At 43.6% G+C, this 13,857-nt stretch overlaps 1 protein-coding gene across 1 annotated transcript in view; it reads right to left on the reverse strand.

Moving 5' to 3' along the window:
- DNAH14 (dynein axonemal heavy chain 14) overlaps window positions 1-13,857 on the reverse strand; it is a 551,687-nt gene that overhangs the window by 54,587 nt on the left and 483,243 nt on the right. The window contains exons 75-77 of the mRNA XM_043511487.1: window positions 13,682-13,785; window positions 6,758-6,914; window positions 5,671-5,881 (exon numbers count right to left, since the gene is read on the reverse strand). Of these exons, the coding sequence (XP_043367422.1) occupies window positions 5,671-5,881; window positions 6,758-6,914; window positions 13,682-13,785 (472 nt within the window). The remainder of the gene's footprint in view (window positions 1-5,670; window positions 5,882-6,757; window positions 6,915-13,681; window positions 13,786-13,857) is intronic.

The following is a 13,857-nucleotide window of genomic DNA, read 5'->3' on the forward strand; positions in this document are numbered from 1 at the left end:
GGGATAAGGGTACTGGTGGGCAGCAATAGCAGCAACAGCTGTATTCCACTGAGCCTCCACTGAGGTCCAGGTCAGGAGCTGCTAGCTAAAGTCAAGGAGCTGTAGCCTTTCTCCAGAGCTCAGCATATGGTAAAACAGTGCAGACACCAATATCTTTGACAAATCAGAAGTCTATGTGGTTTTCTGAGCATGGTAAGCCCAACAATCATAACTGAAGACCAGTGGATTCTCTGTGTCTGGGAAAAGTGAGAGAAGGAAGGACTGTGAATTGGTAGTGGGTATTGTTCACCACAGATTTGAGGTACTTTCTTGGGGTTGAGTGATTGGAAGATGAAAATACGCATCCTTCAAGTCAAGGACGCCATACCAGTCTGCTGGATCCAGTGAGGGGATGATGGAGGCCAAAGAGCCCGTGCGGAACTTGAGCTTCTTCATGAACTTTTTGAGTTCTTGCAGGTCCAAAATGGGCTTTTGGTATTAGGAGATACTGGGAATAAAAGCCCTTGCCCTTCTGCTCCTGAAAAATCTCTTCCACTGCCCCTAGCGATAGGAGTGAGTGCACCTCCTGTATAAGGAGTTGCTCGTGAGTGGGGTCCCTAAAGAGGGACGGGGAAGGTGGGTGGAAGGATGGGAGGGCACAGAATTGGATGGAAAATCCCCTCTCTACTGTGTGGAGCACCCAGCGGATAGTTGAGACAAAAAGGTAAGGCGGGGTGGATCCAGATCTTGCTCCGGTGTGCCATCCTTGACCGCACCTTCAAAAGGCCGGTTTGGCCCCTGAAGATGGCTTGGATTGTCCCGAGCCCTGGCCAGAGAGTTGACACAGCCTTCTCCTTCCACTCTGATTTCTCCTTCTGGAGCCATCTTGGCAGTTCTGATGACTGAACTGCTGAGGAGGCTGTGGATGGAAGTGTCTCTGCTGCGTTGAAAGTGTATAGAGGCCCAGTGACCTGAGGATGGCTCTGGAGTCTTTAAGGAGGTTTAGTCTTTTGACAGTTTTCTCTAAGAAGAGTCTCACCCTCGAAAGGCAGGTCCTGAATGGTTTGCTGTACCTCCTAGGGGAGGGCAAAAACCTGGAGCCATGAGCCCCTTCTCAGAGCCACTCCTGTGGCCATAACCCTGGTGGCCGCATCTGCACCGTCAACTGCCATCTGAAGGGATGTCCTTGAGATCAGTCTCCCTTTCTCAACCAACGCCAAAAACTCGGTACGGGAGTCCGAGGGGAGCAACTCCGTGAATTTAGCCATCACCGAGCAGGTGTTGTAGGAGTACCTGCTGACAATGGCCTGCTGGTTGTATATTCAGAGTTGTAATCCCCCCATGGAGTAAACCTTTCATCCAAAAAAGTCTAATTTTTTTGCATCCCTATTCTTGGGGGAAGGGCCTTGGAAGCCTTGCCTCTCCCACAGATTAGCAACGTCCATCACCAGAGTCAGGCTGGGGGTGGGAATAGAGATGTTCGTAGCCCTTGGAGGGCACAAAGTACCGGCACTCATTATGCTTTGCAGTAGGTGGCAGCAAGGCCGGGTTCTACCACAGGGTCTTATTCAAGTCCATTAATTGTTTTGATTAACGGCAAGGTGATACAGGAAGGGGACAGGATGTTGACATAGGGTCTGCATCATCTCCAACTTTCTCCATCTTAATGCCCAACCCCTGGGTGACCTGGTGCAGCAGCTGCCACAACACCCTGGAGTCTTCCAGAGTTGGGGCAATTGAAGTGCCCGCCAGGGCCTCATCTGGTGAGGAGGAGGAGGCGGCCACTAGGGGAGGTGGTTGCTCCCTACCATCCCCACCCAAGGATCTCATGAACCTGTGGGGGACTGCAATAGCCTGGCCTGGTCCCGGTGCTGTGAGAGGTATGGGGGCTGGTACTGGCACCAAGCCCCACGCTGGTGTCTGGTGCAGCATGTGCACTGAGGTTGTTGTAGGCGTCATCGCAGCCAGTGCTGATAATGGAGGCAGCGCCGGTTCTGTCAGCAGTGCCAAAGGCACATTGTGCACTGAAGTCACAATCTGTGTCACTGACACCTCTGGTGCCAAAGGTGTGGTTGAGGCTGGTGCTGATACCAAGAGTGGCATCACAGCTGTCGACATTAATGACTGAGGCAATGGCTCTGTCACTGATCATGGTGGAATGAACATCGCAGATGCCACTGCTGCTATTCTCGAGTGGCACCCATGGCTCCAACCCTGGACTTAATGAAAGGCCCATAGAGTCCAAAAGAGCCACTGAGTCGGGCGGGACCTCCTATGGTGCTGAGAGGTGGATCTTCTGCTCCTACTATACTCAGAGCAGTATGAGTCTGACTCTGACTCGGAATAGGAGGACCAGGGTGGCACAGCTCTCTCGACATAAAGCATCTAGAACCGGGAGACCAAATGTGCTCCTTTGATGGAGGTGCTGGCATGTAGGGGTGCTGAGGTAATGGGGATCAGTGTGCCATCATTGCCAGTTTTCCTTTAGACTGTCCAGGGTGCCAGGATGGAGCCTGCAGCGCCGGCACGCCTTCCTGTCTTGGTGGCGAGAATGGTATTGTGAGTCTGAGCAGGACCTGCACTGCCACAAAAGCCTCCGAGGTGGATGGGAGAGGCAGGTGCTCCTATGGGTTTGGTGAGCGAGATGGGCCCAGATTCAACTGCCTTGCTTGAGCAGGTGTCAACATGGCCCCACTCTGAGCCTTGGAGCCATGGGCTGACTGAGATACCACTGATGGCTGGTCCCTGGGTCTGTCTGAGGGGGATCTGCCTCTCCCTGACCTCTTTTTCTTCTGCGCTGGTGATTTGGGACCTGTGCTGAAGGCTGGAGTGCCCCCGAGGGGCTCCATAACAGTGCTGAACTTCCTTGCCCATATCTTTCTTCGATGCCGGATCTTTCAAGGATAGTGCCGGAGCACTTCGTGCCGAAGATGACGTGCTGGGAGCGAGATCCCTTGAAGCAAGAGCAAGGGGAAGTTCCAGCTATTGTTACTGGAGGTAAAAAGGAACTGAGGGGGTGGCAAGTCGGCAGGGTTCTATATTGAGCTCCATGAAGGTGCGACTCCAGGGGGCTCCCAAGCCGACCCAGAGATGCTGCTAAGGGAAAAATTCTCTGGCTACTGTGCACACACCTGATTGTTCATGTCAATTCCAAACACTCGAAGAAGAACTTAACTTTCATGTATCACGGGGTAGCCGTGTTAGTCTGTATCCACAAAAACAACAAGGAGTCTGGTGGCACCTTAAAGATTAACAGATTTATTTGAGCATAAGCTTTCATGGGTAAAAACCTCACTTCTTCAGATTCTTCAGTGTTCAGGAAATGCTGAATAGTTATTGTGACTTTTTTCTGTATTGTAGTTTAAATAACTTACAAAAACGGTTGAAACTGGTGTGATTATATTGCATTATTTTGACAAATAAAATTTGCAGAATTTTGCAGAATTTTTAATTTTTTGGCACAGAATCCCTCCAGGAGTAACAAGACTAAGGTCCCAAGTTGGTGTTGGTTTCAGTACTGAAGGAAAGGTTCTGCCAAGGCCTTTCAAAAACCTGGTATGACCGACCTGTGAGCAGCCAGTCACTGACGTAAGGCAATACTGTGATGCTCTGGCAACACAAGTAAGCTGCTACCACAGATAAAATTTTGGGAAAACCCTTGTGGCCACTGAGAGACCAAAGGGAAGCACTTTGTACTGATAATGTTCTACGCGCACTGTAAAGTGCAAGGACCTCCTGTATGCAGATAAATATCTATGTGGAAATAACCATCCTTCAAACTGAGTGCTGCAATTTGTGTTGCCCTTGTTTAGAGAGAAGATTATGGAGGCAAAGGTGATCATCCTGAATTTTGAATGATGTATGAGGATATTCAGTTGTCTGAAGTCTAGAATAGGCTCCAACTTCCCCTCTTTTTTGGGGATGAGGGGTTAGCTTGAATAAAAGGCCTTCCCCTGGTACTGAGGAGGGATTGGCTCTACGACTCCCAGCTGGAGTAGGGAGACCACCACCTGTCTAAGAATCCTCATGTGAGAAGGGTCCCTGAAGAGAGATGGAGATGCAGATTTTGTAGTAGGGATGGACAGAAATTCTATTGTATAGCCAGCGGTGGTGATGTCATAAATCCATCAGTCCAATGTAATAAGGTGCCATGGAGATAAGAAATTACCTAGATGGCCACCAAACAGCATGTGGATGTCAAGTAAATGGGAGGACTGGTTTGTGTCTGAGGGGGATGACATTTTGGCCAGAGACTGGCGTGAGAATGATTGAAGGACATTCTGTCTGCTGTGTTGTGCTCTCTAATACTTCCTGGGAGGTTCAGAGGCTCTCTGGCAGTAAAAGGGCTGAGAAGCAGGCTCTTGCTTAAAAGGAGGTGGTTTGCAGTGCCTTCTCCAAGGTGCTGAGGTGTATATACTCAGGGAGTGCAGGGTTGCATGAGAGTCCTGAAGGACTGTAGCAACTCATCCATTTTGTCACTGTACATGTTGTTAACCTCGAAGGGGAGATCCTCCACAGTAGGAATTTCCTTGGGGAACCCAGAGAATGGAAGCCATGAAGCTTATTTCATTGCAACCAAAGTCACCATGCAACAGGAAGCTGTGTCAGCTGCATCTACTGAAGCTTGGAGGGACAATCAAGCTATCAGCTTGTCCACTCACTCAGACAATGGTCTGCAATTGTGTTTTAGGTTCCTGGAGCAGTTTGTTTCTAAACTTAGAAAACTTACTATAATTAATAAAATCATATTTGGAATTGAGGTCTGATAATTCACAATGCAGAACTGTAGGTTAGCTGAGATAAAACTCTTCCTATTGAAGTGGTCTAATCTTTTGGTGTCCTTGTTGGAAAGAACAGAACTAAGTTGGTGCAGTCTGCTACATTCAGTGACAGCCTGAATCCCTCTGACAGAGAGGATTTAGAAATGGAAGTAGCTAAGTACTTTTTGGGAGCTGAAACCATGAAGGAAGATGTGGCACTCACATTCACCAGTGCATGTCTAGTAGAAAAATATTTGGATCCAGGCAGATCTTTTTTGTCCAGGACCAAATATAGGCTTGCCGAGGAGGTACAGCTTTAAATAAGCCTCCCTTGCTTTTGAGTTCTTTTGGAAAAAAGACCAACAAATGGAGCATTTGTTGGTAATATACCACTCACTCAGACAAAATAGGCATCTAATATGCTGGTCATTGAAAGGTATAGCCACCTGGCATGAAACCTGGTGATTTTTGCTTAGCTGTAAGGTCTGAAGCCTGGTACTGGGTAACTAAAAGACAGGTTTCCATTCTGCATAGTTTTTTCTCTATCATAAACTACTATATCCACACTAAAAGTAACTATATACAAAATGATTGTATTAACAGTCACAAGTGGACAAGAGACAAATACTGTCCTCAGTTATGTCGCTCAGTCCTGGGTGGTATGAAGGAACCAAGAGTAGGTTGGCATGGCTCTCCTCTTTATGCCCTCTGGAGAGGAGAATAAGGGTACTCACGTTGTAGGATATTGCTGGCCAAGAGTAGAATATATAAACACTCGAAGAAGAAAACTTTTTCCAGTTCCTCTTCTGAAACTTCGTTCATACCTCTTGTGTTAAAAAGATTGATATTTGCATTTATATTGATTGCTTCAGATTTGGTTGCATTAAGTTTATAACTTAATTTATATTTTGAATATAAATAAAACACTTACGAATCAACAATAGTACAAAGCCTGGGCATAAATGATGCAGCAAGATGGCAGTTTTGGAGGAAAACCCATTGTCCTCTCAACAGCTGTGCTTTATGTATCAAATCTTCAGCTTTGCTTCCCTGACCACGTCCCAAAGAAACCATTTTCACATGCTGTGTGCTTCCTTTTATTTCCTCTGCAAGGCGCAAAAGGTGAGCTGCTGGGTCTATTCCTGTGTAACAACATGGAATTGATTTATTTATGTGGCTTCCACAGCCAAAAACTATCTTTAGAGTTGCATATTTGAAAATGTGTCATCTTGAATTACCTCATCTGTAAGAATAGTACTCTGTGTTATTATTTTTGTAATATTATACATTTCATTATAAGGAAATCATGGGTGAGGAAAAATGGGTAATGTTATATTATCAGAAGAAAGCACTGAGACACTGATCAATAAGAATGATGGTTTGATTGTATTAGTTCAAATATTTCTAAAAATGGTAACTATCGCAGCAAATGATACTGAACAGCAGAAGTACTGCTTATCAGGAAAATGCCAGTGTGGTTCAACCAATGTTTTTGGTTAAGTTATTTACTGTTATTTTAAATACTGCACAGATAATATAGGGCCAAAGCACTCACTCCCATGGAAAAACCATGAGAGGCAGTCTAGAAGGAGAAAAACTCTGCCCATGGATTTTTGGGGAATCCATTTAAAGCCAGGCCTTGTAACTCTGTGTTGCCTCACCACTCTCCTTAGCTCTGGTGACGAGGGGCAGGGCTTCCCCTACTAGCAGCTATCCTGGAACCGGGTCTTAAAGGGGAATTTGAAGATTGGAGCAGAGTTCCAAGGCCAGATGTACTGGTGGATTGATGTGGAGCATCCCTCACAACCCTCCTTTTTTTCCTGTGATTTTTGTCTACTCCCAGTTTCGCTCTTTGCTGTTCAGTTTAACAGGAGACAAGGATAACATGAATGCAAAAGTTGGTAACACTCTAGGAAGCAGGGGAAACCTATTGAACACAAAAGCTAAACTAGAATCTGAAAAGTAATGCTTCATAAACCAGGTTTTATGTGCCCCTTCTTAGTTTATAAGTATCTCACCATGAGAATGAATAAATATTAATGGAGTGCTGGCACTGGAGTCTTCATACACTTCTTTCAAGTTAATCCCTCCAGTCTGAAGATATCTGGTTCCCAATTTCTCAATAACAAATTCTCGTATTGCACTATTTAAACTTTCTGGTCTGAGAATTTTAATCTAACAATGAAAGATGAGAGAACAAATTCATCAAGTCATTTAAATTAATATTGGCATAATAATTATGCCTGTGATAAAAATAAAGTCAGGTTGTTTTGTACTATACAGTTCTAAAAGATTCCAAAATCTCAACATTTGTGTTTTACTTAACCAATATTAAAACCACTCGTTCATTGTATACCTCTCACTTTTCATGAATCAAAAGATATCTACATGGGAAAGTAAAGTACTTATCAAGTAATATGGGAAGAAGTGCTATAAAATCAGGACTAGAAGCTAAAAAGAAGGCGAAAGAAATGTTATTTATCCCATGGTAACTGTGGTTCTTTGAGATGTGTTTTCCACACAGATTCCATTCAAGTTGTGCATGAGTCCCATGTGTGTGAGATTGGATTCTTTTGGATAGCAAAAAGAAAAGGAGTACTTGTGGCACCTTAGAGACTAACAAATTTATTTGAGCATAAGCTTTCATGAGCTACATGTCCCTTGGGGTTGTACCTGTACCCTGAGAACCCTTGTAACCACCACAGCTGAGGGCATAAAGGACAGCATGGCCTCAACAGCCACTCAGTTCCTTTGCCGACAAGATTCACAAGAGAACAGGACTCTGATTATCTGGGATGGAAGGTGGCTTGCAGAGTGCTGGAATAATTTGTGTAGTGGGGTTGCTGAGAGCCACTAAATATAGACAGAAACACACTTGATAATCTCTCTGTGGATATGGGTTGCCTTCTAACTTTTTCTGGAAAAGCCATAAAGGGTCTGGGGGAAGAATGTTGGGAATCATTAAGAAAGGGATGGATAATAAAACAGAAAATATCATATTGCCGCTATACAAATCCATGGTACATCCACATCTTGAATACTGCGTGCAGATGTGATCGCCCCCATCTTGAAAAAGATATATTGGTACTGGAATGTTTCAGAAAAGGGCAACAAAAACTATTAGGGATATGGAATGGCATCTGTATGAGGAGAGAGATTAATAAGACTGGGACTTTTCAGTTTGGAAAAGAGACGACGATGGGGGAATATGATTGAGGTCCATAAAATCATGACGGGTGTGGAGAAAGTAAATAAGGAAGTGTTATTTACTCTGTCTCATAACACAAGAACTCGGGGTCATCAAATGAAATTAATAGGCAGCAGGTTTAAAACAAACAAAAGGAAGTATTTCTTCATGCAATGCACAGTCAACCTGTGGAACTCTTTGCCAGAGGACATTGTGAAGACCAAGACTATAACAGGGTTAAAAAAAGAACTAGATAAATTCGTGGAGGATAGGTCCATCAATAGCTATTAGTCAGGATGGGCAGGGATGGTGTCCCTAGCCTCTGTTTGTCAGAAGCTGGGAATGGGCGACAGGGAATGGATCACTTGATGATTACCTGTTCCATTCATTCCCTCTGGGGCACCTGGAATTGGCCACTGTTGGAAGACAGGCTACTGGGCTAGATGGACCTTTGGTCTGACCCAGTATGGACTTTCTTTTGTTCTAGTCTGGAGTTCTTTGTGAAAGTGAGGGAAGGGGATTTATCACAGCCCTTAAAAGAATCTCAATGGCAGAGCATATTACATAATGTTAAAAATGCCTCTGTGGATCTCAGGCTATGTTTGATAAAACAAAAGGTTTTATTCAAAATATACTGGATGCCAAAGAGGTTGCACAAGATAAAGGCCTTAACTTCTGATGCTGTGCTTTATAACAAAGAAAAAGGAACCCTGATATATGTACTATGGGACTATCCAAAGGTCGGGCAGCTTTGGAAAAAGGTGAACTCAAGAGTTAAAACATTGCTTGACCTCAGCAACCAAACCTCATCCTAAAATTATATCTTAGGTTATCTACCTGCTAAACTGGGTTTAAATTTGACACAAAGACTGGTTCGTGAGGGCTGAACTTATCATCAAGCCCATGATTTTATATAAATGGAAGAGTAGGCTTATTTCCAGCACTGTGCAGTATTTGGACCTGTCTGAGTTAGCAGCCAAAGAAAGAATAGCTTATCACATAGACAGAAATGATATTAATTCAAAGAAATCTGGACCCCATTTCTAAATACATTTGAGAAAGCTTAAAGAATGCCAGACCTCTAATTCCACCTAACTCCTCGTCTTTTTTCCTCTCACTCTGCCTATTCATGTACTTCTCCTATTTTATTAATTACCCCTATCCTAACATGTAATGTCTATGTAGCATGGCTTGGTTTTGTATTGTCTGGTTTTGCAGCTTTAGTAAGTTGTAATTCCATAAGTCTGTTGCAAATCTTGTGAAGCATGCAGTATTCAGAAACATATAAAAGCTATAAGTTATTTATCTTTTTTTACTTTTCATTGTCTGTTTCTTTATGAAAATAAATAGAAAAATTAATCACAAAAAGTGGATTAACTCCTTCTTCAAGCAATGAAGAAGACACCCATTGAGGGAGAGGGTGATGTTGGTCTGGGGAGTTGTCATCTACGTTCTCAATGTCCTCATCTTCCAGAATCTGATGTTGCAGTAGAGGAGGAACTGGAGGAGGTTGAATCTGCTTCTTCAGAGAGGGAGACTTCAATCTAGTCATAGTAGAACCGGGCTTTGTAGCATAACGGTTCATATCCGATGGAGATCAGTAAGGCCACTGCTGATAGGGTGTTAGGCATATTGAGGTGTAGGGCACAGGGGTACAAAGATGGATATTCTTTGTGGGTCCCTGCCCTCTGTCCTTCTTGATTTACAGTGGTCTGGAAGTGGTGGGGACTGAAGATGAACCAGTGAGAAAAAAACAGTTACATACTTGAACAGTAGCTGTGTTCTTCAAGATGTGCTGTGCACATATACATTCCATTGCAGGTATATGGGTGGCCAACACACTTGAGTCTCTGATTTTTGCCAGAAGTACCGCTTGGCAGCGCATGCAAGCCTGCTCTCTTCTTGTGCCAAGACAAGGGAATAAAAGGGGTGTATCTATTGCTTCCCTCTCTGGTCCTTTGCACTGCTGTGTATCTGGTGTCTGAAGTAGCAGGGAAGAAGAGAAGATTGTGGAATATATATGTGCCCAACACATCTTGAAAAACAACAGTTACTGTATAGGTAAGAACTTTTTTCTCTCCTTTGAGTGATTTGTGTACATATACATTCCACTGCAGATGACTCATCATTAGTTCCCTTACAGATGCTAGGACTTAGGGTCATCTGAACAGATACTGTAACACCAACTTCCAAAGTTTGCATTGTTATGAGAGGCTTGAGTGATAGCATAATGTCTGGAAAAGGTATACAGAGACAACCCCATTGCTACTTTGCAGATATCTGTTATTGGGATGTTACTCAGAAAAGCTGATGAAATGGACTAAGCCCTGGTAGTGTGAGATATTGGTCTCAGTGGAGGAGAGACCTGAGCAATATCATAGTAGCGTTTAATGTAGTCAGAAATCCAACGTGAAATTCTCTGAGCTGACATGGGTTGGCCCTTGATTCTGTTGGCACAGGCTACAAAAAGCTTGAAAGAGCTCTGAAGGACCTAGTATGGTCTAAATAGAATGCTAGAATAGTGGAACATCTACGGTGTGGAATCTTTCAACTTTGAAAGTGTGGGGTTCTGGGAAAAACACTGGAAGATGGACAGTTTGATTCAGGTGGAAAGTTGACACTATTTTTGGCATAAACTTTGAGTTTAGCTAAGGCTATGTCTACACTTATGGCAGTGTGTAGAATACAGACACTGCATGGTTCCCTAGCACATGTGTAAATGGTGAGGCTTAGGTGAGTAAAACTACCTGAGAACCTCATGACTCTCTACATGCCCAAGAAGTGCATCCCATGTCTATGTCCTGCTGCAGCTTCAGCAGCAGGGAAAGACTCTGGGTAGGGGGAGGCAGTGGGGAAAGGCTCTGCAGTGGGGAGTCTTTTACTGCAGCAGGAAAAGGCTCTCGTAGGGGGAAGTTTTCCCCGCTGCAGCCTTTCCCTGCTGTCAGAACCTTTTTTTGCTGTATGTAGCTACACTTCACAGTATGGACACAGCCTGCTTTTCACTGCATCTTTATGGCAGACCTTGAAAAGAGGGTCAGCTATTGCCAACAAAAACACAATCTTTATAGATAACAGAGATAGTGAAGTTGTTGCCAGAAGATCAAAGGGGGGACCCATTAGCATGTAAAGAGTTAGGTTAAGATCCCTTCATGTTATTGAATCGGACCTGGGAAGGAAGACATTGACTAGATCTGGAAACCAAAGAGTAAGAGAAAATAGAAAACCCACTTACTGGTGGGTGTACTGCATATATGGTGAACAGAACATGGTGTACTGCAGATATGGCGAAGTGAACAGAACTGTTTGAAAGGCCAGATGATTTCAGATGCAGTAGGCAGTCTAGTATATGTCTAACCTCTGTCTGATGGAGCAATAACTGTTGAGATTGCGGTCAGATCAAAAACCTCTTTCACTTTCTGTGTATGTGGCTCTAGTAGATTCTTTTCTGATGCTCACCAAGCTGTCTTGGGCACACTCTGTTGTGAGTATGCAACCAGAGATCATCCATGCAATGAGGTGGACAGACTGGTGGCTGGAAGATGAAACTTGCTCTGGTTCTGAGAGAGGAGATCCTTGACTCAGGGCAAAGTTATCAGTGACTGGATGGAGAGCTGATGTAGGTGTGTGAACCAATACTGCTTGGCCAAGCCAATGCCACTAGGATTAATGTTGCCTTGTGCCTTTTCAGTTTCTGGAGTACTTTTGGGATGAGAAGATCTAGAAGCAAATAGGAGATGAGTGGACTAGAGGAGAAGGAAGGAATCTGTAATGGAACTGGGGCTGTGGCTCACCCTGGAGCAAATTCTCTTGCAATTGTTGTTCAGATTAGCCAGAAATAAATTTATCATCAGATGCTTCCTTCCACTAGTAGAAGACCTGGAGAAGAATACCCTTCCTCATTGGGCACTTATGCTGGTCTACGAAATCCTTTTGAAGGAAATCCACAATTGTGTTCCTTACCCCTGGAAGGTGAACAGATTTCAGAGATACCCTGTTTCTTACAGTGGAATGTATATGTACACAATCCTTTGAAGGAGGCCATTTATGCTCTGGAGAAGGAATAGGCCTCCTCGATAAACAGAGAGGTTCTGTCTGGGGTAGCTAGTCTAAACAGCACCCTGAGCTATGGTTGTCATGAGGGCTCCCAGTGTACAGACACAGCCCCAATGGACACTGCTATTCTAAAAAAATCTGATCTCACATGCATGGGGCACATGTGCACCTAGAGTGGAATCTGTGTGGACAATCACTCTCAGAAGAATCCTAAATACAGAGAAAGTTCTATGAAAGTCTTGGTAAAAAAGGAAGGGGCTTAAGCCTTGGAAAAAGAGATAACTGACTATCGAAGGAAAGGGGCATAACAACTTTAATAAGTGTGTTTGGGAGAGAGTAAGTGAACAGCAGATTGGATGATTGGTTCTTGTGTGCATGGGTGTGTGTGTGTATGTGTATATTGACATGGGTATAAGAGGGAGGCAGTGTGTTTGTGCATGAGAGAATGGAGTATTGCCGCAGGATTTAAATCAGGCAAATGGGATATGTTAGCAGGAGTATTGTAAGCAAGACACAGAAGTGATTCTTCTGCTCTACTCCATACTGATTAGGACCACATTTCAGGGAAGACGTGGACAAATTGGAGAAAGACCAGAGAAGAGCAACAACATTTATTAAAGGTCTAGAAAATATGACCTATGAAGGAAGATTGAAAAAATTGGGTTTGCTTAGTCTGCAGAAGAGAAGACTGAGAGGGGATATGATAACAGTTTTCAAGTACATAACAAGTTGTTACAAGCAGGAGGGAGAAAAATTGTTCTCCCTAATCTGTGAGAATAGGACAAGAAGCAATGGGCTTAAATTGCAGTAAGGGAGATTTAGGTTGAACATTAGGAAAAACTTCATAACTGTCAGAATGGTTAAGCACTGCAATAAATTGCCTTGGAGGTTATGAAATTTCCATCATTGGAGATTTTTAAGAGGAGCTTAAAACAAATACCTGTCAGGAGGATCTAGATAATACTTAGTCCTGCCATGAGTGCACGGGACTGGACTAGATGACCTCTTGAGGTCCTTTCCAGTCCTACGATTCTATGAGTCTATAAAATCCTTAAAATTAATAAAACTGGGAATTGGAGAGAGGGCCAGATTAACCAATGTGCACTCATTTCACTTGCACAGGACCCTCATTTTAGGGGGCTGCTGTCAACTGGGAAAAACAAAAGAAACTGTGCAGCACTGTGATCCTGTGTGCTGGGTCACAATGCCGCTCACTCAAATTTGGCTTGGCTGCCCTCCTGTCAGATGGAGGGATGGCCACACCAAATCTGAGCAGTACTGCAACCCTGTGCACCAGGTTGCAACACCTCTCACTCAAGTTTGGTGTGGCTATCTCTCTGTCATGACAGAAGTGGCTGAACCAAACCTTTGTACTTGTGGTATGGTGCAAAGCAACCTGAATGCAGATGAGAATTTGGACCTCCTTATAATTCTTTTTATTTCACAAAATGAACAGTAATGTATTTATTCAGAAAAAAACCCATGATTTAATTGCATTATAAATAGCTTTCTGTGAAACCTGCCCCCTTTACTTTCTTATAGGAGTTTTGCAGAATTTATTTATGTGTCTTCAACATTACATCATTGACAAATATTTTGGAATTTAGGAGCTATAAAGTCCTCTCAAATCTATATCTAACTAAGTGGTCAACAGTGTCTAAAATTTTTGGTAAAAGACTATTCATCATTTTTCTTTTCTTACCAATATAATTCTTTGAAATGAAGAAAGATTCTCCCAATGAAAGTCTACCACGGCACTATCAAGCCCAATTCTTTCTTTCAGTGCATCTGATTGCAGGTCTGTATCTGTTATAGAACCATAAAACCAGAGTTAGAAATATACAACAGTAATAAAAAAGACTAGCACTTAGCTGCCTA

The sequence above is a fragment of the Dermochelys coriacea genome, chromosome 3 (genome assembly GCF_009764565.3).
Source record: "Dermochelys coriacea isolate rDerCor1 chromosome 3, rDerCor1.pri.v4, whole genome shotgun sequence".
In the NCBI taxonomy this organism is placed as follows: Eukaryota; Metazoa; Chordata; order Testudines; family Dermochelyidae; genus Dermochelys; species Dermochelys coriacea.